This window comes from Propithecus coquereli, unplaced genomic scaffold (genome assembly GCF_000956105.1).
Source record: "Propithecus coquereli isolate 6110/MARCELLA unplaced genomic scaffold, Pcoq_1.0 Scaffold153, whole genome shotgun sequence".
NCBI classification, from domain to species: domain Eukaryota; kingdom Metazoa; phylum Chordata; class Mammalia; order Primates; family Indriidae; genus Propithecus; species Propithecus coquereli.
The window spans coordinates 6175482-6201072 of NW_012139747.1; the positions used below are offsets into that span (position 1 = coordinate 6175482).

At 43.4% G+C, this 25591-nt stretch overlaps 1 protein-coding gene and 1 pseudogene across 2 annotated transcripts in view; both read right to left on the reverse strand.

The window, feature by feature from the left end:
* The window catches only part of RRBP1 (ribosome binding protein 1), a 69845-nt gene extending 44559 nt beyond the window's left edge, over window positions 1-25286 (reverse strand). For both annotated transcript variants that reach the window (XM_012640467.1, XM_012640466.1), the window contains exons 1-2: window positions 25026-25286; window positions 27-1389 (exon numbers count right to left, since the gene is read on the reverse strand). In XM_012640467.1, coding sequence (XP_012495921.1) covers window positions 27-1368 — 1342 coding nt within the window. In that variant the 5' untranslated portion in view covers window positions 1369-1389; window positions 25026-25286. The remainder of the gene's footprint in view (window positions 1-26; window positions 1390-25025) is intronic.
* On the reverse strand, window positions 2985-25311 carry LOC105807134 (annotated as a pseudogene).
* Window positions 25312-25591: the final 280 nt, after the last annotated feature.

Here is a 25591-nt window from a genome sequence, read left to right on the forward strand (position 1 = left end):
AGCTCATAAAGAAATCAGTTACTTACCAGGATCACCCTTTTTCTTTGAACCAGACTTCTTCTTTGCAGGAGCCTCTTGCTTTGGTACCTCCTGGCTCTGGACCGTATCTGTATTTTTGCCCTGGATGGGAGCTGACTCTCTCTTTTTACCCTGATTAGCAGCCACGTCCACCTTCTTGGCTTGGTTGGGGGACCCTTCTGCCTTTTTGCCCTGGTTTGGTGTTCCCTCTGCCCTTTTGCCTTGACTGGGGACCCCCTCTGCTTTTTTCCCCTGGTTCGTAACACCCTCTGCCTTTGTGCCCTGATTAGCAACTGAATCTGCCTTTTTGCCCTGGTTGGGGGTTCCCTCTGCTTTTTTGCCCTGGTTAGGACTCCCATCCACCTTTTTGCCCTGGTTCTGACCCCCCTCAGCCTTTTTTCCCTGGTTGGGAGCCCCTTCCACTTTTTTGCCCTGGTTCTGGGCACCCTCGGCCTTTTTGCCCTGGTTCTGGGCGCCCTCGGCCTTTTTGCCCTGGTTCTGGGCCCCCTCGGCCTTTTTGCCCTGGTTCTGGGCCCCCTCGGCCTTTTTGCCCTGGTTCTGGGCGCCCTCGGCCTTTTTGCCCTGGTTCTGGGCGCCCTCGGCCTTTTTGCCCTGGTTCTGGGAGCCCTCGGCCTTTTTGCCCTGGTTCTGGGCCCCCTCGGCCTTTTTGCCCTGGTTCTGGGCGCCCTCGGCCTTTTTGCCCTGGTTCTGGGCACCCTCGGCCTTTTTGCCCTGGTTCTGGGCACTCTCGGCCTTTTTGCCCTGAGCAGTGCCGGTAGCTGGGGTATTGGCCTTGGCACCTACTGGCGGCACAACCACCATGGGCACCTCCTTGGGAGCGGTTTCCAAGATGGTTCTTGAGGCAAGAACCTGGATGGAATTCACTACAGAACTGACAGCTGGTTCCACTTTTGCCACTTTTTTCTCCTTCTTCTTTTTGTCCTTAGGGGAGGAGGCCGGCTTCTGGGGCATGGCTGGAACTGTGGCAACAGGGGCAACAATCACGGGAGGCTGGACTGGGGTTGGAGCCACAGCCACGGCAGGGGCCCGCAATGGCTCTCTAAGGAGGACGGTCACGTTGGGTGCTAGCTCGTGGTCAGGTATCTTGCCGTTGGGTTTCTCTTCCTTTTTCTTGGTCTTCCCTTTCTTTTCCACTGTTTTCTCCTTCTTTTTCTTCTCTACTTTTTGGTGGTGAGTTTTTGCCATCTCCTTGCGCTGGTTGGCTAAGGCTTCTTCATATGACGTTTCCTTCATGGAGAAGGTCGACACCAGGAAGATGCCAATGGCAGAAACAACCATGAATCCGCCAAAGACCACAACCCCCAAGGTCTGAGTGTCGTAAATGTCCATTCTGGCTTGCTTCCCTTTCACCTGCCAAACACATACACAGAGATTACTTTTGTAGAAACTGAGGCATTCAACAGTTTCCATCCCAACCCCTATCACTAAACTGAAGGTGTACAAATTCTTTCTTTCTAATAAATTCAGAGAAGCAGCAAACCCAGGCCCTTCCTGATGTCACATGTTCTTACCTGCTCTTCTTTAGAAGTGACCAATTTTTATCCAAGACATGAGCAGTCCCCATGTTTGATAATGAAGCAAGAGTGGAGAGATGGCAGAGTGCAGGTCTGTGCCTGGAGTACACAACGCCCAGGAGATGCAGGAGCCAAGATCCCAAATCAAGATGTTCCCCACCGCATGGGGCCAAAGATGCACATGGGAACAAGCGCAGGCCAGGGGTGAGACAATAGGGCAAAAATACCCCACCCAGAAGTAGGGTGTAGGTGCCACCCAGCCAACGCTGACTGCCATTGAAATGTAGCACTGAGCGGAGAGATCTTTTGATTTTTCATGGTAGGCTAGAAATCTTTTCTATTTCTTCTCTCAAAATAAAATTGATCGATTTGAAAAATGCCATGTAAGCCAAATCAGACACTTCTGCAGGCTTTTGGTCAAGCGCAGGTTGGCAAGCAGGCCCCCGACCCCTCGTCTCTCCTCTGTTGCCTCCCTTCTCCCAGTGCCGATGAACATGCTACCAAGGGTCAGAGATAAAAACCTTGTGTTACGATCCTGAAAAGTCATCAAGAATTTGGTGAGGGAAAAGGGCTTTTTGCCAGTGATGACTCCTGAGGAGTACGGAGCCTGCAATTTGCATGCTGAGAAAAAGGAAAAATCACTCTTGAGAAGCCCAGCAGACTCCAGGTTTGGAAGTTCACATCTAAGGCTGCACAGAGGGAGGGTGGGGCAATGTCACCAGGCCCTTTGTCAGACCACACACCCCAAACCAACAGGAGCCACACCATTCCCACTGCCTATGGACCAAAGTCCAAAGAGTCACAGGCAACCATGTCCATGCCTTCCTGGCCGACAGCTTAGGCTAAGTTTGACTTCACTGAGGAACTCCAAGAGGTGTATTTATTTGGATATGCTCAACTTTTTTTCCTTTCTTTTTCTTTCATAACCGAGATTTTATTGGTTGTGTTGAGCATCGGTACAGACATTTCTATTTGTACACAATTCTTAACATATGTACCGAAAATCTAAAAAGCCATTTATTGTAATTCTTTTTTAAATAGTTATTCCAGTGACTTTCCAGCTTAAAATTGGGAGGCAAATTTTCCTTAAGAGGATATCAAGAGGTCATCGCCAGTACCGGTATCTTCAAATGTTGACAAGCTATTATGTAAGTCTCACCAATTTAAAATTTATTATCATACATATTTATACATACTCAAATTTTCACAATCTTTCACAGCACGTTAACAAAGTTATTAGGAACACAGAACTACCACAAGCAAAGATGTCACAGAGTATACACAACTCTGACAGGAGAGCCATGATCAAGGAATGGTTTCCTTTAGAAAACAATTCTACTAAAAAGCAACATGGGAATAGGAGTAATTCAAAATGTTCAAGACATTAAATGCAGGCCTGGGACTCCACACTGCCATTTAGTATGCTTTATATTATAGGATATAAAAACTAACCTCCCACCCCAATCTATGGAATGTTAAGCTGACACCCAAGACAGTCAAAGCCCCCCATAATTCAATATCCCACATTATTTTCTGGTTGTACCAAAAAATAAACAATCAGCGAATGATTTCACCTTTAAAAAAAAAAAAGCATTGACTTAAAAAATGGGATGAGGTGGGATTCCCTCCTTCTTAAAAATGTTTCTAGAGCTACTAAAAAACTTGCATTTATGAAATAGCTGATAAAAATATTCCTCTGGATTGTACAAGAAGAGAGACAGACCACTGATAAGACCTGGTGTATGATATTAATCAGACGCGGCTTTTCTCTCTCCTGTTTCCTCAGAGGCTGGATGCTCCTCAGTTTTAGTTTCTCCATTTTCTGCAGGTGAATCTTCTTTAGTTTCTTGGTTAGCCCTTCTGTCTGTTTTCCTTTTGCTCCTTTTTCCCTTTTGGTTACACTTTTTTGTCTGAAGATTTATCTTTTGTTGCTGCCTTTTTTGGCTTTGTTTCCACTTCTGCAGGAGCAGGTTAAGCTGACAACCACACTGATCTCCTCTTGGGCTCTTTCCTTCATGGTGCCTTTGGCCGAGCTGACCTTCCTCTTGGGTATCTTGGCGCCAAGAGCCTTCGTGAAGCTGGGCTGCCTGGCCACTGCCATTCCTCCCACTGCCCAAGCTGCTGAGACGCCACAGTGGGGACCACGGGAGAACCGCACACTCAACTGTTAACTAGTGTTGATGCTCTCATCAATTCCCAGGCCCCTGAACCGGAGACAGTGAGAAACAGTGTAGCCCCTGTGAAAAGGATCACCAATGGAATGAATGAGCAGACGCACGTGTAAGAAGGTGTGGGTAAGAGGAGGTGGAGGGGTGTAGGAGAGAAAAGGGAGAGAAGAAGGGACCAGGCCTGCCCCAGCATTGCCCTCTGAAACCTCTAGACACTGTGGCAGGCTGGGTCCAGATACTGGTTAGTAGCCCAGACACTGAGATTCCTCTTCTAAGAAGCTGAGATTCCCACTCCTCTTGAGTGAGTGTGGGGGAGGGAAATAGGGTAGGAATTTCCAGACAAATCACATAAAATCCAATTTTTGACATTGTGGCATTTTAAAGAAAGGACTGAGAAGAGAGATTGTATTAAACGTCTCAGCACTTATGTTCTAAGAAAAATCAATCTCAAAGCAGAACAAATGCATGATTGTGCCATGCCTTTCTAGTAAGACCCTTGCAGGAAGAGAATTTAATAGGCTCATGATGAAAACTTCCCAGCTCATGCTCTCCGTGGGGATAACACCCCATCAGCTGCCTCTGTAACACTCACTTCTCCCACAGATACCAACCCGGGTTGGGCAGGACCAAGTCACCACTTTTCATTCTGGTCATAACCACTGCAAACAAAGTCTTAGGCAAGCTCATGGAGACCTTCAAATCCTGGGCAAAGTGGCAATTATGTTTCCAAGTGGATTCTGACCTCTGGCCATGGGCAGTGACAGTGTGATCCACAGCCAGGGCACTCTCTTATATGACAATCAAGGGACACTCCCATAAATGAGCCTTTCCCAGAAGACACTCTTAAGCTATGTGCTGAAAAGGAAACTGCACCCTGCTCAGCTCTGGATGGATTCAGTGGGTAGGAGGGTGAGGAAAAGAAGGTTTAGAACGTTGTACGGTCAACCCCCATTTCTTGGTAGGCATCCACCAACTGAAACTCTTCCGGGTACTCACAAGGACTTCTCAGAACTTTGCCAACACGGACATGTTCAGGTACAAAAACTACATTATAATCACTACATTCAGTCTATTCAGACAACAAAGATCCTCTAAAGCACTCCTCTTCTCCAAAGGGAGACTAATGCTACGGGCCTGGGTCATCCTGGCCGAGGCTTCGCAAACCTGGAGTAGCTTCCTAATGACTATGTGCTCGAGGGGTGCTCTCCCATGGGCTGCAGTTAGCACAGTTCACCAAACCCTAATGCAGCGACTAGCCATCTACAAAGCAGGTCCTGTTCAACACTGCAGACTGTGGAGCTCTGTGCAGCCTTGTGGTTTCCAACTTCTCAACTCTGACAGAAACGCCAACGTTGGAAAATTAGGCTTTAATCTTACCCAACATAGTCAAACATGGGATACAAAAATACATTCTGTTAGGAGCACAGAATTGAGAAATGCGAACTTAGGAGAATATTTTTCCTCTGCAGAGCACACAAATGTATGTTTTACAGCACCACAAATGTGTCTTCCCAACTTTTACAGAGTGGGTTGCTTTAAAATGAAATTATGTCCCCACCGCTAATTCCCGAGTTAGAATTTTTTAAAAGAAATCTTTCACAGGAAAATGAAAAGCCCTAGTATTAAGCAGTAATACACTGAAATGTTTCAGGGTAAGGCAATATCACCATGGACAGTAAAGAAATCAAAATGAAAAACAACCTTTCTGCTGCTGTGCAGAGTCAGCTTGGGTGGGGCATAAACATCACACTGGGAGATCCTTGATTCGCAGAAATGGTAACGCCAGGATGCGTCTCCAGTATGTTCTCCAGATCAGTTCCAGTATGTTCTCCAGATCAGCACGCCAGGGGCTTTGCTCCTTAAATCCCCACCATGATCAGAGGCCCCTCAACAGGAAAATTCTCCAGGGTTTTCCCCCAAGGCCAAAGAATTAGGGCAGATGTGTACAGTCTGACCGCAAGCAATCTACAGTCCATCAATTCTAGAAACTTCTGTGAAATAATGCACTTTTACTCACTTACTACAGTAGTCCCCCCGCCTTATCCATGGAAGATATATTCCAAGACCCCCAGTAGATGCCTGAATAGTCCCAAGGGATAGTCCCAAGCCCTATATGCACTGTTTTTTCCTATACATACATACCTATGATGAAGCATAATTTATAAATCAGGCACAGTAAAAGATGAACAATAGCTACTAATAAAATAGATCAATTATAACAATATGCCAGCATCACTACTCTTGCATTTTGGGGCCATTATTATGGAAAATAAGGGTGCCGTGAACACAAGCACTGTGATACCAAGACAATGGATCCGATAACCAAGCTGGCTGCTAAGTGACTCACGGGAGGGCGGCACAGATAGCATGGATCTGCTGCACAAATGGAGGATTCACGTCCTGGGAGGGATGACGCAGGATGGTGAGAAATTTCATCACACTACTCAGAATGGCATGCAATGTAAAACCTAGGAATTATTTCTGGAATTTTCCATTTAATATTTTCAGACCACAGCTGACTGCAGGTAACTGAAACTGCAAAAAGCAAAATCTCAGATAAGGAGGGACTACTGTATTGCTAGTACACTTAGAGCATAATGCAAAAAGCTGAAGGCCCTGAGAGGGAAGGATGTAGGAGGCCATCCAGAGGTTTGGGGCCAGTCCCAGGGTCAGCTGACCGAAACTCACGGGCCCACCTCTAGGGTCCCAACAGAAAGGCTCTTCTTCTCTTCTTAGATGCAGGGAACAAAAGCAAGAGAAAATCCCAAATTCTAGACATGGAAGACATCTGCTAACTCGTATGGTCCATCCAAACCAATCCAGTCCAATCTGGCAGCTGGGATTTGCTGGATTAAGCTCTGTGAAAGGACCCTTAACAGTACCCTGGAGCTCAGTCTCATCACTGGCCAGCTGCAACATGGTGGGCCCCCTGTGGACACAAAAAAAATAAGCCTCCAGATCCATTTCCCAGGCACAAGGTGACCTGCCGGGCAGGTGCCGAACTGAAACAATGACAATAAAACAGAGACCCTAGCAGATACGGCCGCATGAGAATCAACATCTCCTTATTTTTTAAAATAGTATGAAATAATTCAAACATAAAAGAGTAAGAAGAAAAATATGAACATCCATTATCACCACTCAGGTTTATCAAATCCTAACATTTTTGCTATATTTACTTCAAATATTTTATATATATATACATATATACATACATATATATATATATATACACACACACACGTGTGTGTGCATGTGTATGTATCATCTCCCTGCCAGAGGGACCAACACCCTGAATGGGTCACTTACCATTTCCATGTTTTTGCTTACATTACAAACATGTACCTCCACAAATAAAAGATAACATTGCTTTGTGTGCTGCCAACTGCTATGTAAGTGACGTTATTCTGGGTGTTATTTAGCAACATTTTTCGACTAAACTTTGTTTTTGAAATTTGTTTGTATAGCTACACATAGCTTCGGTTTATTCATTTTTAACTCCTGTTATATAACTAGGCCATACATTAGTATCCACACTCCTGCAAATTTAGGTTTTCTAAATTTATGCTATCCACACACAAAACTGTAGTGTAACATGTCTACCATGTAGAGTGAATAATTTCCCTTACATTCCTGACCCCCACCACCCAGGGCACCTTCCTGGAGACAATCACTGCCACGGAAGTCATTTTACTGCTTAAGAGTTATTTTCTTCTAAAAATTTTGGTAATGCTTTTTGCAGTTGGATTTTCAATCACCAGGAATTTACTTTGGTATGTGACAGGAAATAATGATATAACTCTTTCCTAACAGTTTAATTACCCAGCACCATTTCCTGACTGGTTTCTTCCTTCCCCACAGATGTACATGGCCATCTCTGTGCCATCGAGTGGATCTGTTTCTGCATTCTATACTTTGTTCCACTGGTATATTTATGTCCTGCATCAATACCACATTTCTGGCCTATATATCCCCTCCAAAATTTCTACTGGGAATTTATTTGAATCACAGAGAATTTACACATGAATGTAGGAAGGACTGACATTTGTAACTATGGAAGCTTCCTGTCAATGAACATGGTATGCTATAGCACTTAAAAGCATTTAAATGTTTCCTTCCATGCTTTTAGAAAGTTTTTATGATTTTCTCTATAAAAGTCTTACATGTCTTTTGTTTTTGTGTTAAGATTATTGCCATTTATAAATGTGCTAGACAAAAGATATCGTTTGTAAATTACTTTTTCTATTCCCCAGCTATAGATAATGAGCAAAGTTATTAATTTTCATATATGTATCATTTACCCAGCTATTATGCTATGCTCTTGTCAAATCTAGGACTTTGTGGAGTCCCTTTAATTTTCTTTATACAAAAAAAATCATCTGTGGAAAAAAAGACAGTATTGTTTCTTGCTTTTTAAACCATATGATCTCATTTCTTTTTCTTGGCTGGCTTATAACTCCAATGCAGTGCTGAGCAGAGTCAGTGCAGGGAACTGCGTTGCCTCATTACTAAATTTCTATTTCCAATATTTCACTCTCACATGTTGTATCGACTGTAGGTTTTCAGTAGAAATCTTTTCACAGGTTAAGTAGGATACTTTATTTCCTAGTTATCTTTCTACGGTATAAACATTTCTTGATGGAGATTTTTTTCTTTTTTAACACATCACTAGATTTGGTTTGTTCACTTTTTATGTGGGATTTCTACATGTGTTCTAAAGTGAGAAAAACTAGAGATCATTCTCAGACTGCACTTTGGTTTTGGTATCAGGATTACTTAAGTCTCAGAGTGAACTAAGAATCATCCCTTTTCCCATTCTTTGGGATAGTTTGTATAAAATTGGGGTTATGTGTTCTTTGTAGGTTTTGAAAAACCTGCCTGTAAAACTTTCAGCACAGGTGTTGCAAAATCTTTTCCTAAGGAGGGAAGGATAGTGGAGTGCTGATTTTTAACTGCTGGTTCAATTTCAATGATGATTCTAAAACCAGCTTTTGAGTTTGTGATCCAATCTATAAAATTAATTTTAATTATTCCTTCCTCCATCTTCCATTGGTTTATTCTGTCCTTTCTAACTTCTTGACATGGACATTTATTACTTTCCAGTCCTTTCTCTTTTCTTATAGCAAATATTTAAGGTCATAAATTTCCCCCAAGTACTGCTGTAGTGTCATTCTATAAGCTGTGATGCATAGTATTTTCATTATTGTTCAGTTTTATTTTCTAATTCCCATGTGATCTCTTCTTTGAATTGTGAGTTGGCAGCGTATTTAAATTCCCTAACACATAAGGGGGTTTGAATTATCATTGATAAATCCTAATTTAGCTGCACTGTCATAAGACAGTATGTTTTACATTATATAGGTCAAAGCTTTCAGATTTTTAACTATGATCCAGAAAAATAAATTTTTATGTGTCCCCGGATATAGATGCACACACACTAATATATACATATGTATGTATACACATAGGTAAATAACAATGCTCTCATGAAACAGTAACTCAATCTTAGTATGTATGATGCACTGGTATTTTCTACATGTCAAAAAATTTAAAAAGATTTTTTTACAATCAATTAAATTGACTCTGAGGCCACCAATAGGTTGGGCCGTAGTTTCACTCTGATTTAGAGTATATATTTGGTGAATTTTTCTAGATTATGATCAATTTTTTATAAATATATGTGTACTTTATGGAGTATAGGGCTCCACAGGTATCCTTAGTTCAAGCTTAATAATCTATAGAATTTTACTAGTTTTTTGCCTGTTTAGTCTAGCAGCTATTGAGAACTCTTAAATCTCCCACTATGATCATGGACTTGCCAACTTCTCCTTGGAATCTGTCAATTTGTACTTTATTTGGAAGTCATCTCATTAGGTGAACATAAAATCAGAATTGTTACATCTTCCTGGTAAAGTGCCAGCTATCCTCGCCACCCTCCCCCATTATACAGTGACCCTCTTTATCCTAATAATAAATATTTTTAAAAGTTTTACCAACTTTTGGGGGGTTAATACTGGCCTGGAATCCTTTTCTATTCTTTATTTTCAACATGTCTGTGTTTGTATATTTTAAGTACAGCTCTTAAAAATAGCATATAACTGGATTTTAAGACTAGTGTGGCAATTTGTCTTTTTAAGTGGTAGGTTTAGTCCACCAACATCTATTGTGATTTCCTATATAATTGATTTATACTCTTATTTTGTGTTTCCTATTTACAACATTTCTTCTTTGCTTATTTTCCCCCTTTTTCTTTATGGTTTGAGAGTTAAACATTCTACTTCTATTTTGTTTTTTCCAGTGAATACCGTTTTAAGAAATTATAATTAAAATGTTTTTACCCTTACATTTTCCTAACATACATACTTGACCAAATTTCATGAATGCGCCCAGCTACCTCCCCAACAGTAGAGAAGGCCTTAGGTCAGGTGCCCTTCCATCTGACACGAGCCCCTTTTCTCCCTTGCTGCATCTCCCTCCAACACACACATCCAGACTAGTCAGTGTTGTTTTGTTTTAGACTGCTGATACTTGCTTGTTTAAATTACCCAGTGTTGGCCATGTACTTATCACAGCTTCTTGCATCTCACTTCTTTTAGGGTCTTGCCAAAGCACATCCTTGATTAGTTCTTTGGGCAAGTATCTCTCCTTGATAAACTTTCTCAGTCCTTATAGCCCTGAGAAATTTCTTTATATCACCTTTTTTCTTCATTAATGGATTAACTGAGTACAGAATTTCATGCTGACAGTTTTCTCTCACTAAAGATATTATTTTATTTGGCTTTGACACTTTTGATGGGAGGAGGATTACTATTGAGAAACATGCTCTCAGTCAATTTGTCATTCCTTTAGGTTTTTTTTTTTAATCTCTCATTACTTTTAAGGTCCATTTTTGGGATTCTAAGGATCCAACAAAATATTTTTAGGTGTATATTTTATTTTATTTTATTTTTTTCAGGCTCATTGTACTTTCTTGAGACAGAGTCTCACTGTGTTGCCTGGACTAAGTGCCGTGGCATCATCTCAGCTCACAGCAACCTCAAACTCCTAGGCTCAAGCAATCCTCCTGCCTCAGCCTCCCGAGTAGCTGGGACTACAGGCATGCACCACCATGCCTAATTTTTTTCTATATATTTTTAGTTGTCCAATTAATTTCTTTCTATTTTTTAGTAGAGACGGGGTCTCGCTCTTGCTCAGGCTGGTTTCCAACTCCTGAGCTCAAACAATCCACCCGCCTTGGCCTCCCAGAGAGCTAGGATTACAGGCGTGAGCCACCGCTCCCGGCCTCATTGTACTTTCTGAGTTAATTAATTTTGAAAAATCTTTGCCTTCTTAGTTCTTTGAACATTGTCTTCCCCAATTCCTTCCTGGTAGAACTCTGAATTAGACCTCAATCTCTTGGGAAAACTTCTCAGACATATGCTCCACTCACCAGTTCTCTCTTCAGCAGAATCTAACCAGCTCTATAGTCAGTCCTTTGAGTTATTCTATCTGTTTTTTTCAAGTGTGTCTGGTTTTTGTTTTTTTTTAATGGTGCTATTGTTTTCCATTGCCTTCTTTTCTACCTTTAACAGTGATTTTGTATTACATCTTTGGTGGGGCTTTATCAGTGGCAATCCTTTACAGGGTGAGCTGTGGGCTTGCCTCTAAAAGGCTATTTTATCTTTGCTTCAACTAGGCCCCCAGGGAAGGAAGCAGCCAAGGACAAATTTTTACAAGAGGAATGGCCTCCTGTCACAAATTCTCAGGGAGACTTTGCCTCCTCTGCCTTAGGACAAATTAGATAAACTCTCAGCCATCATCTCCCCTTGCTACTAGGCTGACATTTTTTTTTAGTCTGTCCTTTGATTGAGGGTATAACCCTTCACAGGTTTAGGTTTTACATGAGGTATGAGGGAAGGCTCATTTCCTACTTCTGACCTCAGACAAAGCCCTGTTCCCCCTGGACATTAAAGCCAAAGACCCAAGATGACTTATGACTCAGACTGACACCACCACACCCAACCCCCTCAACTCAGGGTCAGCTCACTGCTGGGCCCCAGTCACTCCCCTTACACTGGGCTTAGGGACTCTGGCCATCTCTTTTACTACCTTGTAAGCTCAGCTACTGTTTAAAAAAAAAAAATGCTTATTAGCCTTCTAACATTTCCAGTTATTTGGAGAAGTGGATTTCAGATCATCTGCTCTAAAAATTTTAAGAGTAATCTCTAATTTTTTTTAAGCTAGAGAAACTAAGAGAAAATTCAGTAACTAAAAGATTCTGAAAAAATTCATTTCATGTTCCAAGAGGATGGATATAACTGACTTCCTACTTTAAAAAAAAACAATGCTACTCATTTCGAAGAAGAGTTGAAACACTAAAAATAGAAATGTATTCTATTATAAGCTTTTGCTTATTCACCAGCCATTTCAGACTCAATTTCTATGTCTGAGGAAAAAAAAAAAATAAAGAATTGACATGTTTTGGTGTTTCTCCAAAATAACAGTCTTTGGAAAAGTAGGTACTTAAATAGACCTAAATCTTCTGAGAGCTTACAAGAAGCCTACTGACTTCACCTTATTAATGAAGACACATGCCTACAAGGTAGGAATCAAGAATCTACTTCCCAAAATGAACATAACAGTTAAGATATGCTAGCCCACAAAAGAGTTCTTACTACAGTAGACAGTCATCTCCCAGAAAGCAGGGATCAGTCTAATAGGCGCTGTACCCAATCAAACCTCAGCACATCAACACTCAGTAAGTGATGAATGAAGGGTCTACTAAATATCCTATTAGGATAGTATTTGCTAACTTATATGGTTATAAGGACCAAATCTAAACAGAGTAACACAAGTATCCTGATGGAGGAAATAACACACATCATGGAGTTTTACACATTTTTGGAAAGAGTTATTTCTTGATTCTTCATAGTTTCCATATTCCTGAAAATGGTGTCTCTCTTAAGTTTCATTTTCTGTTGTTGCTGGTGTATAGAAATGTAATTGATTCCAGCAGGGTGATTTTTTTCCCCCAGCAACTTGCCTAATTCTAGTAACACATCTGTTGATTTTTTTTTTTTTAATTTCTACATATATAAGCCTATGAATCACAGTTTTTTTCCTTTCTTTCCAATCTTCATATCTACTGCTTAATTTTCTTGAATTTTTGTACAGGGCAGGACCTCCAACACAGTGCTAAAGAGAAGAAATGACAACAGACATCCTGTTTTCCTGATATTAAAGGGAAACACTTAGGTGTCTCACTGTTTAGTGTGATGTTTGCTATAGGCTTTTTATAGGCATGTTTTATCAGGTTAAAGAAGTTGCTTTTTATTCCTGGTCTGCATGAATAGATGGTAAATTTTATCAAATACTTACTCTGTATCTGTTAAGATAATCACACTATTCTACTGTAATCTGTTAATGTGGGAAGTGAATATAAACTTATTTTTAAACATTAAACAATGTTTGCATTCCTAGGATAAATATGATTTAGTCATTATACATACCGCTGGATTTGGTTTATATTTTCAAGTATGAGATTTGACTGATAATTTTCTTTACTCCTACCATTTTTGTCAGGTTTTGTAACAAGGTTGGCTGGCACCAAAATGAGTAGTGTAGTATTTCTTTTTCTTTTAAGAGTTTGAGAACAATTGGGATGCTTAATTTTTAAATGTTCTATAAAGCTAACCAGTGAAGCCATCTGGGCCTAGTAATTTCTTTGTGAGAAGACTTGATCAAGGATCTAATTTCTTTTAATAATTGCAGGACTATGTAGGTTTTCTATCTCTTCTTGGTTCAGTTTGATAAATTATATTTTTCTAGGAAATTGTTAATGTCAGAATTTGTAAGATTTTCACCATGTTGAGATGTAGAAATTGTCTATTTATGATGTGTGGTATACTCCTCCTTCTCAATCTATTAAATATTTTTAATACACATCAATGGCAGTAATTATTTCTTTTCACTTAGCACAAGTTTTTCATAATAACCATTTTTCTTTTTATTGTCTACAACAACCATAGTGAAGCTCTATTTTACATTCTTGATATTAGTTATTTGTGCCTTTTTCTTAATCAATTTTGCTTGAGATTTGTCAACATTATCTTTTCTAAGAATGAAATTTTGGCTTTGTTGAGCTTCTCTACTGTATATTTATCTTCTGTTTCATTAATTCTTTTTCATTGTTAATTCTTTCTAATTGATTTAGGTTTATTTTGCCTTTTGTAATGTCTCAAGATAGATGCTTAGCTCATTAATTTCCATCTTCTCTTCTTTTTAAATGTATTTAAAGTTATAAATTTCCCTGTAAACAATATTTTAGTTACGTCCTACAAGTTTTGATATGTAGTATTTTATCATTCATTTCAAAACATTTTTTATTTTCCATTATTTTTTTACCTACAAATACCAGAAGTATTTTTAAATTCCCAAATACACAGAGATTTTCTACTTACATTTTTATAAATATATCTAGTTTAACTGAATTGTGGTCTACCTGCTGCATAATTTCAATCCTTTAATATTTGCTGAGACTTACTTTAAGGCCACGATACAGCCAATATGCACTAGTTGGCTGCAGCATTTTATTTATATATAGTTATACACAGACCACATTCCTTATTTTGTTCAAAAGTTCTAATCCTTACTGATTTTTGTCTGCTTAGCTGTCAATTACTGGCAATATGCACTCAGATTCTCTACTATAATTGCGGATCTGACAATTTCTTGTAAGTTCTGTCAGTTTTTGCTTTATATATTGAGATTATGTTGACACACCTGAAGTTAAAAATGCTAAATATTCAAACTGAATTGAACTTTTATCATTATGAAGTGACCCTCTCTCTGTAATGCTTTTGTGGGGTCTTAAATTCTATTTTATATACATTAATACAAGACCAGTTTTCTTTTAATATTATTTCTATAGTATATCTTCTGGTCTTTTGCTTTTACCTGTTTTGTCTCTTGAAAACAGTACAAGAGTTGGAGTTTTAATAACCAGGATGATATCTTTATGTTTTAACTGGAGTATTTAGTCAATTTACATTTAAGATGAATGCTGATATACTTGAGCTTGAATTCATAATCTTGTTTTGTGCTGTTTTCCCACTTGTCCTGGGTTTCTTTTTGTCTCTTTTCTCATCTCTTTTCGGATTATTTAAAATCATTCCATTTCCCCTCTCTACTACTACTACAGAAGTAATTCACTGTTTCTATTCTTTACTTCTTTTAAAAAACAATACATGCGAGGCACAAAATTCAAAATTAAACAAAATCTTTACCCTCTCCACTAATTCCATTACCCCTTATAACTTAGATTTTCATGTATTTAATCTTACCCTTTTTTCCAGCATCCCCAACATTATCATTATTCTACTTTTGTTTATAGTTGTCTGAATATTTACCACCTTCTTTACTCTTCATTGCTTGTTACATCTTACTTTTTCCACTTGGCATCACCTTCCTTCCAAGAACAGCATTGAGAATTTCCTTTAGTGAAGATCTGTCAGTAGCTGTCTTGGTTTAGTCTTTAAAAATGATCTTTTCACACTCACCGTTGAATTTTTCCGTCTAGTTGATATATCACTAAACTGTCTACAAGTGGATTTATTTTTATTTACCCCGCCTCGACTTTTGTTTTTGTTTTGGGATGGGCATCTTATCCATTCTGTAAAATTCTCAGGCATTAGCTCTTCAAAATACTAGCTCTGTCCTCACTTCTCTCCTGGAACCCCAATCAGTCACACCTCTCAGTCTACTCTCCCTGATTCTTAATTGGTCTTACAAATTATTCCTCTATTTGGCTCTCCAAGATGAATTCTCTGGATTTTTTCTTCTGCTCCATCTTCCAGTTCATTTATTAGCTTCAGTTTTATCTAATCTGCTGGTAAACCCATCTGTTGGACTTTTACCACAATTACTGAACTTTTCAAGTCTACAAGTTGTACATGGTTCCTTTTTCAAGTTTGCTAGGTCATTTTATAGTTTCCTATTCCTTGTAGATATTTTCAATCTTGCCTTTTACTTCAAATAGAGTAAGGCATTAAAAATATGTGTCAACAACTCCATTATCTTATGTTTTCACAAATCTGTTCTTGCTGGTCCTCATTCACAGTGCTTTGCATCCTCTGTGTTTAGTTATTTGTAACTACGGACTGCTTCCTTTCCTTTGATAATTACAACTGGGGACTTGCTGAGCCTAGGATAAAGGTGCGGTCCTTCAAAGACCTGCTTGCTCATGGCCTGGTCCAGAGCACTGTCTGTCCAGGTCAACTCTAAAACAAAGAGTCTTAAATAAAATCAGCTTGAGAGTTTTCCACCACTCAGGTCATCTGCATGCAGGACAACCTGTGATACCCACTTGTCAGAACATGCCCTCTTACCCACCCTGCTTCTCGGGTGGGAAGCGTGCTTACCCTGAAGGTGTTGTAGCCTTTTGTGATTCCAACTCTGTGGGAGCAGGTCTCCCATCATGCTGCCCACTTTCATCTCTGCCCCTTGTGCCTGGAGATGCCGTCAAAACTTAAGAGTTTGCCCTGTTTGCTAAAGGCCCGCAGGGTGGTGCTTACCCTGCTGGCTTACTCATTTCACCATCTTCCTCAGTATCTTGCAGAACATTCAATGTTTTTCAGAAGGTGTTTTTTTTATTTGTTATCTAGCACTTGCCCCAGCCCATGCCCAAGTGAGAAGACTGGTCCAGACAACCCAGCCTATCCTATCACGAGAAACTCAGTGTCCCCTTTCATCTTTAAGCTAACTGAGATTTGGCATTGTTGCCACTCACAGCCAAACCAAATGCCAGCCAATCAAGCTCTTAAAAGAAAAGCAAGAGCACTGCTTCTATGGGACAGGACGACTGGCTGTGCTAGGGAGACTACTTCCAAGGTCGGACCTGGATATACTGTACTTTTACTACCGGGTAGGGGAGAGGAAGGAAGAGCTCCTGCAGGAGTATCTCCCCACCACTGACCCCTGGAGGTGGGAGGATTTTCTAATTAGAAATGAGTGGGCCAAAGCTAAACGAGGGCTCATACCCAACTGCTGGTCCCTTTGTTTTTAAGAAATCTATTTCGGGAGGGAGCAATTCTGATGAAGAACTCAACCTCAAGATCAGGTCTCTGCTGAACTCCTCTCATTCAACTCCTGTGAGAAGAGCTGTCTTTCTACTCCAATTTCTATTAAGAAATAGCATTTGCTCATCAGCAGTAAAATCTTACCCTTTCTCACAATCCCTCTGCAAAGGCCCTCCTATGATTAACAAATTCTGCTGGCCAAATATCCCATCTCTATGACAAAAAATAACTTCAGCATGAGTGAGTTATTTCTTATTATTAATGGTAACTCAAACTTCATTTTGGTTCATTTTTAAAGTCATTTTATAATATATACCAAGCTCTCATATATTGCTGGTTGGTGTATAAATCCATTTACGCACTTTAGAAAAAAGCCTGGCACTTCTTTTAAAGCTGAGCATATCCCTCCTTAGGGTCCTACAGTTCCACTCGTAGGTATAGACCCAATGGAAACGTGTGCATGCACTCAGCAGAAGTCGGGGGCAAGACTGCTCACGGCACTATTACAGGCCCAAACTGGAAAGTATCCAAGTACCCACCTAGAGTAAAATGGATAAACTGATACATTCACATGCTGGGATATTACACAATGAGAATGAATGAATGAAATACAACTATCCCAACAACCTGGATGAATCTTACAAGGTTGAACAAAAGACACAAAAGAGCATAAGTCGTATGATTCCATTTACACCAAGTTCAAACACAGGCAAAATGAATCCATAGTGTTAGAAACAGGAGAGCAAGGCACCCTTGGGGCTGAGCAACAACTTGACGGGATACAAGAGAAGCTTGGGGAGATCCGGAATAATCTATTTCTTGATCTGCTGGGTGTTTAGTTACTGAATATTTATTGAGCTGTAGACTCACAACAGTGCATTTTTCTGTACATATTTTACTTCAGTAAAGAGTTAAAAACGTGTGTGTCATCTTTGCTGGGAAAATGTCCCCCACGGATCCTGCAAGGAGGAGCATCTTTAAGGCCTGAAGACCGTTACAGAGCACTGTTACTACGCCACCTCCGAGTTCTCTCACATGCACACATTGCTCCCTCCAAAGAAAGGAAGTAACTGGGGGACCAGGCTCAAGGTCACCTCCCCACAAGACAGAGCAGTGACTCAGCGGGACCCACAGACCTTCACTGTCCTGTGGCCGTACCCACTGTGCTGTCCTCCTCACAGTCTTCTAAAAAATCAAACTGTCCAGAATAAGGCCCGGAAATTTCCAACTTCAGAGGGAAGCAACTTAAGACAGAAAAGAGTAGCTGGGCTTCACAGCAGTGGCTAAAGTTGACCTTTTAAAAGTCCCTTATCAATAATAAGACTTTTCATTAAAGGTTTCAATAATTCATTTATTCTTTAGCATTGACTCCTTACTTCCCTCAATCACTGTGATTACTAATTAAATTCTGAAAATTAATACTTTTCTTTCTAATTACTACAAATATTTACCAAGGAAATAAAAATGTATTCAACAGAACTAAAGCTACATCTAATTCCTATCTAGAATCAGTCTTAATTGAAAACAAAACTGGTTTTGATACAGTTCAGTTGTAGATTTTAATCACTGAATGAGAAGTTCCAGAAAAACACACCACTTGGGTATGAACAAGGGTCGTTCACCTTTTCATGTAAAACAAGTAGGTCAGATGTTCCCATTAGAAAGGGCTTGGGAATCCAGGATCTACTCTTTATTTCTCTGCCTAAAATCAAAAAGAGGAGAGGGAAGGACAAACGAAGGACAGAGGCTGGCCCTGGAATGGACCCAGAATTGACTCTTTCCAACCAGTCCAGCCTGCCTCAGCCATCGGCCCCTTGTCCCAGCCGACTTCCATGCAAAATTCCTGAGAGGAAAGGACACCACCAGGAGGTGAGGCAGGACAGTAACTTTAATCACTCCTCTTAGTCCTTAGTTTGGTGAAGTCTGACCAAGAGAAAAGAAAATGTAATACCAACTACAAGAAAAGTATTCTCCCTCCTGCCACTAAGGAACACTTTTGCTCACTAAACACAAAATCCACCTCTTTTCAGAGCAAGCCAGCACGTTGTTCAAACCCAAAATAACGTTTTGTTTCCCGGTGAGTGTGTCATCACTGATATGCTCAGTTACTCTGCAAGCCCCACCTAATGCCCATCAGTTACACAGGGAAATAAAAGATGCTCGTTGCCAAGTCTCCTCCTCGGAACTGGTACGAACACCTGGGTAGGACCTGTCTGTCGAGGTGCTGTGGATGATGGGCTGTGGAGAAACAGGTAGCCCTGAGATCAGTATAACCAGCTGGAGATTTGGAGCTCCGAAGAGAGAGCCAACACCCAAACTCTCCCCTAAAGCTCACTTCCAACCCCTGGCCTCTGCTGCCAGAGCAGGGATTGTCCGCATTTGACAGCACCCCTCTGCACATGACTGTCAATTTCTCAACTGGGGTCAGGCTGGAGGCAATCCAAAAATCACTTGCATTTGGCTCTGGAATATGTTTTTGTGTTTATACTTGATACTCTAGGAATCTGGACTACTTTAGGCTAAATAATATACTCACAGAACATGAGTGCTAGTAAATTATCTCCATTAGCTCAGCAAGAGTGGGGCATGTACTGTGTGCCAGTCACTGTTCTCCATAATGGGGAAACAAAATACATACATCCCTGCATCAGTAGAGCTCGCACTCCAGTGGGGAAGACAACAAAGTCAGTCAAATAGCAGGCATGCCAGGTGATGATGACAAGAAAGCGATGTAGAGAAGTGAGACAGGGAGCAGAGGGGGAGGAGTGTCAGAGGCTGTCCCTTCAAAGAGGGTGGTCAACAGACCTGAAGGAGGTGGGGAGCTAGTCATGTGGCCATCTAAGGAAATGCTCCCCAGGTAAAGGCCAAAGCAGGTGCTAAGGCCCTGACGCAGAAGCATGTCTGAGGAATAGAGAGGAGACCAATGTGGCTCGAGCAGAGGACCAGGAAATGGCAGAAGTGAAGCCAGAGCAAAAGTGGGACCCTCGGAGGCCACTGGAGACCTTGGCCAAGCAGGGTCTTAAACAGAGGAGTGACATGATCCACTGTGGAATGAGGGCAAAAGCAAGGAGGCCAGTGAAATAACCCAGGCAAGGAGTAAGGTAGTACGGACCAGGGTGGTGCCAGTGGAGGTGGTGAGAACAGTCAGACCCCAGCTCTATTTAAAAGGTTGAGCTGATGGGATTTGCTGTGTCCAGGACACAGGTATGAGAGAGTGAGGAGTTAAGGATAAACCAGGTTTGTGGCCTGAAAGATGGAGCTAGCTGGCCTAGTTTCATTTTACATGAGGAGAAAACTGAAGCCCAGGGAAGAAAAAAATCATGTCCAAAGCCACACCACTTTTTCTGGGATTGGAACCCCCAACCAGTGCTTCTGCCACTGCCCCAGGCTGCGCCTCAGTGGGAGACGCCGGTGACCAGTCCAGTAGCACCCGGATGCCCTCCAGTCCCCTCAGGGATTGCCAATACCCAAGCACATCGTGTAAATTAGGGTAGGATGCTGTGAATGACAGCACAGGCCCTGCCCAGAGAGGGCAACCACAGTCCACGAGAACTGATGTGGCCAGAAATTCCCATTTTTCCCAAGAGAACCCACAAATCTAGATTTTAATGAAAAAAATTCTCCATTCTTAAAAGGTGGCTCAATTATTTAATAACATGGGGTTAGCCAAACAAATCTCATGTGCAGGCCAAATTCAGTCCTTGTAGGGTACCACTTTTGAGCTTGTCTCAAGACAGCCTAACACAGACCCTGTTTATTTATACCTTGCCCAGGGTTAGTGTATAGAATTAAAGGCTTGAATTCAAGATGGTCTTTTATTCCAACTTTTGAGTCAGTAGATGATATTCATTATCACTATAAATAGCTGATAACTTCCAGCATCTCAGTGGGCCTCCTTTCTAACCAAAAAGAGATCAAGTAGCCGTCCATGATTCCGGTTCTTTATTTAAACTTTGGTTTTATGTTATTCTACACAGAGTCCTAATACTAAGATGAGCCCATGAGTCCAACTAAGAATTCGAAAATGCTTCTCAAATACTACCCAATGATCTCTTAAAAGTTATATGGAGTATAAATAACAGAGCCTTGCAAATCGTCACTTGCCTAGAAAACAATTTATGACAGCCAAGTATATTGGAACTCCAGTATTTTTGAACTTGCAAGGTTTGGGGACTGGGCAGGTATTCTAGTCTTGTCAAAATAATCTAATTTAGAAATTACAAAGCGTCCTTTGTAAATTAAAGTTGCTGCCCATTGCTAGAGAGGTAGGAGATACATGCTACTTAAGGCACATAAAGGAAACACAGATGTGTCTGGTTTTTAGACTTGGAAGTCTGGTTGCCTATTTCAGGAGAATCTGTTTGCCCCAGAAAATAGTCTCCTAGGAGGTCCCTGAGTTAATTTTCTATAACACTAAGTGGCCCCCCCTTGCCCAGGCCCTCTCACTTAGAATTCAATATTTACCTTCCTTACAAGCCATATACTTTCTGTCTAGTAACTATTTATTTTCAATATTTTGGTACATTTGACCATTTTGATGCTGTGGGTATTGGCTTTAAATCCTCCAGGGCAGGGCCACTATCTGTGCTGCCTCAACCCCTTCTTCTTGGAATGCAGCTTATGATACACACAAAGAGTTGGGACTAACGATTTCTAAAGGTAATATCTTATTAGATTGAAATATATTAACTACAACTAGTCAACTGTCTTTGACCTAAGAATGGGCAATTTTATATGGCTCAACATAATATTTCTACATAATCAAGAGGAAAAGAGACTTGAATGTTTAGAGAATACCAATTACCTCTAGACCAGCACTATCCAACAGAATGTTCTGTGATGATGGAAATAATCTAAATCCACACTGACCAATGTGTGACTACTGAGTACTTGAAATGTGGCTAATGTGACTAGGAAACTGGATTTTTCATTTTATTTAATTTTAATTGTTTTCAATTTAAACTGCTACATGTGGCTGCCATATTGGACACAGTTCTAGACAATGGCTTCTTCAGATAAGAACTTGGTGTCTCATTTGTATTTACAGTGTTTGAAGGCCCAGCACACAAGGAGACACTTGATGAAAAAAGGAAATGAAAAATACCTTCTCTCACTGCCACATTTTCAAATGACTCCCCACCTTCCTGCCACTGAAGCCTTTAATTCTGATCTTCTAGTTCTACATCCTCCCTCAGAAGATACAGAACCAAGGAAGGTGGAGTTATAAGGCCCAGAAGGTGAACATTCAGACGGCTAAGCCCACACTGCTTAGCAGCTGGGCAATAGGAACTGTTCTGACAAACTCCTGACCTCCTAGGCCTTCACGTCATCATTCACCAAAAGGGAGGCAACCATACCTACACTATAGAATGGGGTTGTCGTGATGCCTAAATGTATGTCCAAGTTGTGGAATCTGATTCTAAAAGGTACACCTTAAAAATTAAGTTGGGCTCAGCTTCATTTATCCAATGAGATAGCTGGATAACTATTGAGAATATTTTAGCAGGTATGGTTGTCTACCTCATTTAATCAATATTTGTTATGTTACAGGCCAGGCCTATCATTGTAGGTCGATGATGTACAGATGGATAGCACAGTCCCTGCCATCACAATTCTGACCATTTTTTTTTCCTCCTGAAACAAGATTTTAACAAAGAAAAAATCTGATGTCTCAAAAGAACTGCTGACTCTCTGCTTATATGTGCCATTCATTTATTATTTAAATTTCCAGGGGTAAAAGAACAAGTAAGAAGAGTCTGGGGTCCTGACACTTTCGAAAGGTGTCCCTGCTACATAATAAACCAATATTCCAATTCAATCATTTGCATTCAACCATTTAAACTGAGTTTGGCACTATATAATTACTGCAGCCAGTTGAGTTAGGGCTCATTTCAGCAAAGAACATAATTGCTAAAATGTGACTTGATTTAGGATTTATTTAAAACTCTCCCATCACCAAAAAATATTCATATGCCATGGTACCACTATAACTTCTTAATATCTCTGTAAATGTTCAGAGGCTGATTCCTAAATATGAAAGAAAAGAGTTCAGTTATAACATAGTGCCTACAGCTTTATCCACTGGAAACCCTCTGCTTCCAAACCCCAAGATACCTTTCTTGTCCCCTTGCCCCCTAATCTTAGCCTCCTCCAGGCCTCAACTGGCCCAGCAGCCCTGCAAGCCAGCTTTGCAGTGCTCCATGTAAAGGGAGAAGTTAACCTACTAGGAAGTCTGCCCCCGCCTTTGCTTAAATAGAGAGGGAAGTGGCATCTCCAGGACCTCAGAACCGGAAGCTTCTTTCTGGAAGGGAAATAGGTTGGCAGACCATAGTGGGACTGACCTTTGGAAAGTTCATAAAGGAATTAAGACATCAACACAATAAGCAGCATGCTGCAGGATCACCCAGATTTCGCTGGGTGTGAGATTAACAGGAAGTTAAGACAAACAAGGAGGTAGGCAGAGATAGCAGAGAATTCTCCCAGACTGCATAGGATAGGGCTGCTGTAAAATTTGCAGTTGTTCTTCCTCGGAGTGCTGGACAGAAGACATGGGTCTCTGCAGACAACCGGTTCTAAAGAGCTATCTAGCCTGGTATGTGAGGCCCTATTGGACCTATTTCCCCAAAATTCCCAGAAAATGCCACTCAGAGGCCCCTACCCCGAACGTTCTAGCAAGCTGAGTGTATAGATGAGCAAATAGTAACATGGGAGGCTCCCCAGAGCCTTCAAAGTTTCATTTCCTTGGTGCTTCCCAGTCTCTTCTAACCTTTGACCTCCCGGAGTTATTGCCAAATTGCCTCCGTACAAGTTCTCAGCACTTCCCTGCATGGCTCCCCTGACCCCATCGTGTGTGGGTGGTATTGTCTGCAGGCTACAGACAAGGAAACCGGGGTTCAGAGGGGCTAAGGGAACTGAGAGGTGAGGTGGGCCAGTAAGCCTGGCCTAGAATCTGGAATCCCGGCTTTGCGACATCTGTAGCCCCGCACCAGCCGCAAGGAAGCTGAGCCAGGGCCCAGCTTCCTCCATGTCCCGCACGTCTCCGAAAACGCATCCCAACAGGCACGGCCAATGCTTGTCCATACTTCCTACATGTGCTGGGTCTCCACAGGTTTTCTCTCAAGTAGAAGAGATCAGGAGCCCCGATTTTCAGACGAGGAAATGGAGACCCCCAACGAAACAACTTGGCGGGGTCACCCTCAACGGTGCCAGGGCCAAAACTTGTGATTTATAATCCAGAGAGAGGTTCCCGAAGCATCCTTGACGTCCTTCTGGAAGCGCTGGCCCCAGCCGCCCTCCCCTACCCAGGGCGCAGCCAGGCAGCCTGGCGGGCCGTGGCGGCTGCCAGGCCGGGCGCCAGAGCACTTGGCCGGCCGGGCCGGAGGTGTCCGCTTCCGCCCGGGCCTGGCACCGCCGGCCCATTCATCGTGGCTGCGGGCGGGGCGGGCCAGGCAGGGCCCGGGGTGCCCCTGTCCCCAGCCAGGCGCCCTCGCGCAGGGCTCCGCGCGGCGCCGCCGGGGAAACGGTGCCCCCGGCCCCACCGCCAGGGGGAGCAGGGAGCCACCTCCCGCACTCCGGGAAGTTGCCACCGCGGCCGACCGGACGCCCGTGGCCTGGACAGCCCCCCCGGATCCCCACACCGCGAGCTCAGCGGCCCCGGCTCGCCCCGTCGGAGGCCACCCCAACCTCCTGAAGCGCCACAAGGCTGCGGCCGGGAGGCGGGCGCGCTCGGCCAGTGGGCCCCCCATTCAATCCCGCCCTCCTCCCCCACGGCCGGCCTCCGCCGCCTTCCGCCGCCCCCCCACCCCTCCGGCCCGGACTCCAGCCCGGCAACGTCATCCGGCGGCTTCCCGAAACTTAACCCCTTCCTCCGCCAGCTGTGCGCCGCCCCGCGCCGCGGCCAACTTTCTTCGCCCAACTTCGGAGCGCGCGGGCCAGCCCGACGGCCCAGCGGGGGGGAGGGGTCGCCACGTCGCGCCTCGGGACCGCCTCAGGTCCCACACGGCTAGGGACGTGGTGTCCACACCGCGGGGCGCGCACGGCCGACGCCCCTGCAGGAGGGTCGCCCAGCAACCCCCCTAAGCCCGACCCCGAGGGTCCGCGGCCCCGGCGACGGCGGGCGGCGGGCGGGCCGGCGCCGCCGGGGGAGGGGCTGCCAAGGAGACGTGTCACTCTCGGTGCGGCGGGCCCCGGTCCCCCGACGGCCCGGCCCGCGCGCCGCCGCCGCTGCAGGGCCCGGCCAAGTTTCTTACCTGCAGCCGGAGACGCGAGAGGGAGAGCGAGAAGGCAGGAGCCGCCGCCTTCGCCGCCGCCGCGGAACCGGGAGAGAGGAGCCTGCCGAGCCTCCACTGAGAAGCCGCCCCCGAGCAGCTGCAGGCACCGCGACCCCGACGCCGCCCGCCCCGTCTGCCGTCCGCTCCGGCCGCTCGCTGGCTGCGTGCGCGCGTGTGGAGTCGTGGCACTTTCTGCCTCCGAGCTGGCGAACGGCCCCCTCCGCCGGGATCGCCGCCTCCTGCCTTCCCCACCCGGGCCAGCCATTCATCTAGCCGCCTCTCCCCATTGGCCCTCGCCCCGCCACTCTACCGGTTGCTGGCCAGTCAGGACGCGGGCGGCCGAGCCGCGGCGGCAGCCATTGGGCCGAGAGGAGGGTCTCCACCTCGGCCAATGGGAGAGGGGAGGAGCTGCGGGGAGCCGTGGGGGGCGGGTCCTGGGAGGGGCGGGACTGAGCGGCGCGGCGCTCGGCTCGGCGCGGGGGCGGGACAGGGCAGGAACGCCCCGCCCACGGGGGAGGTCGCCGCCGGCTCCTCCCACTCTGGGC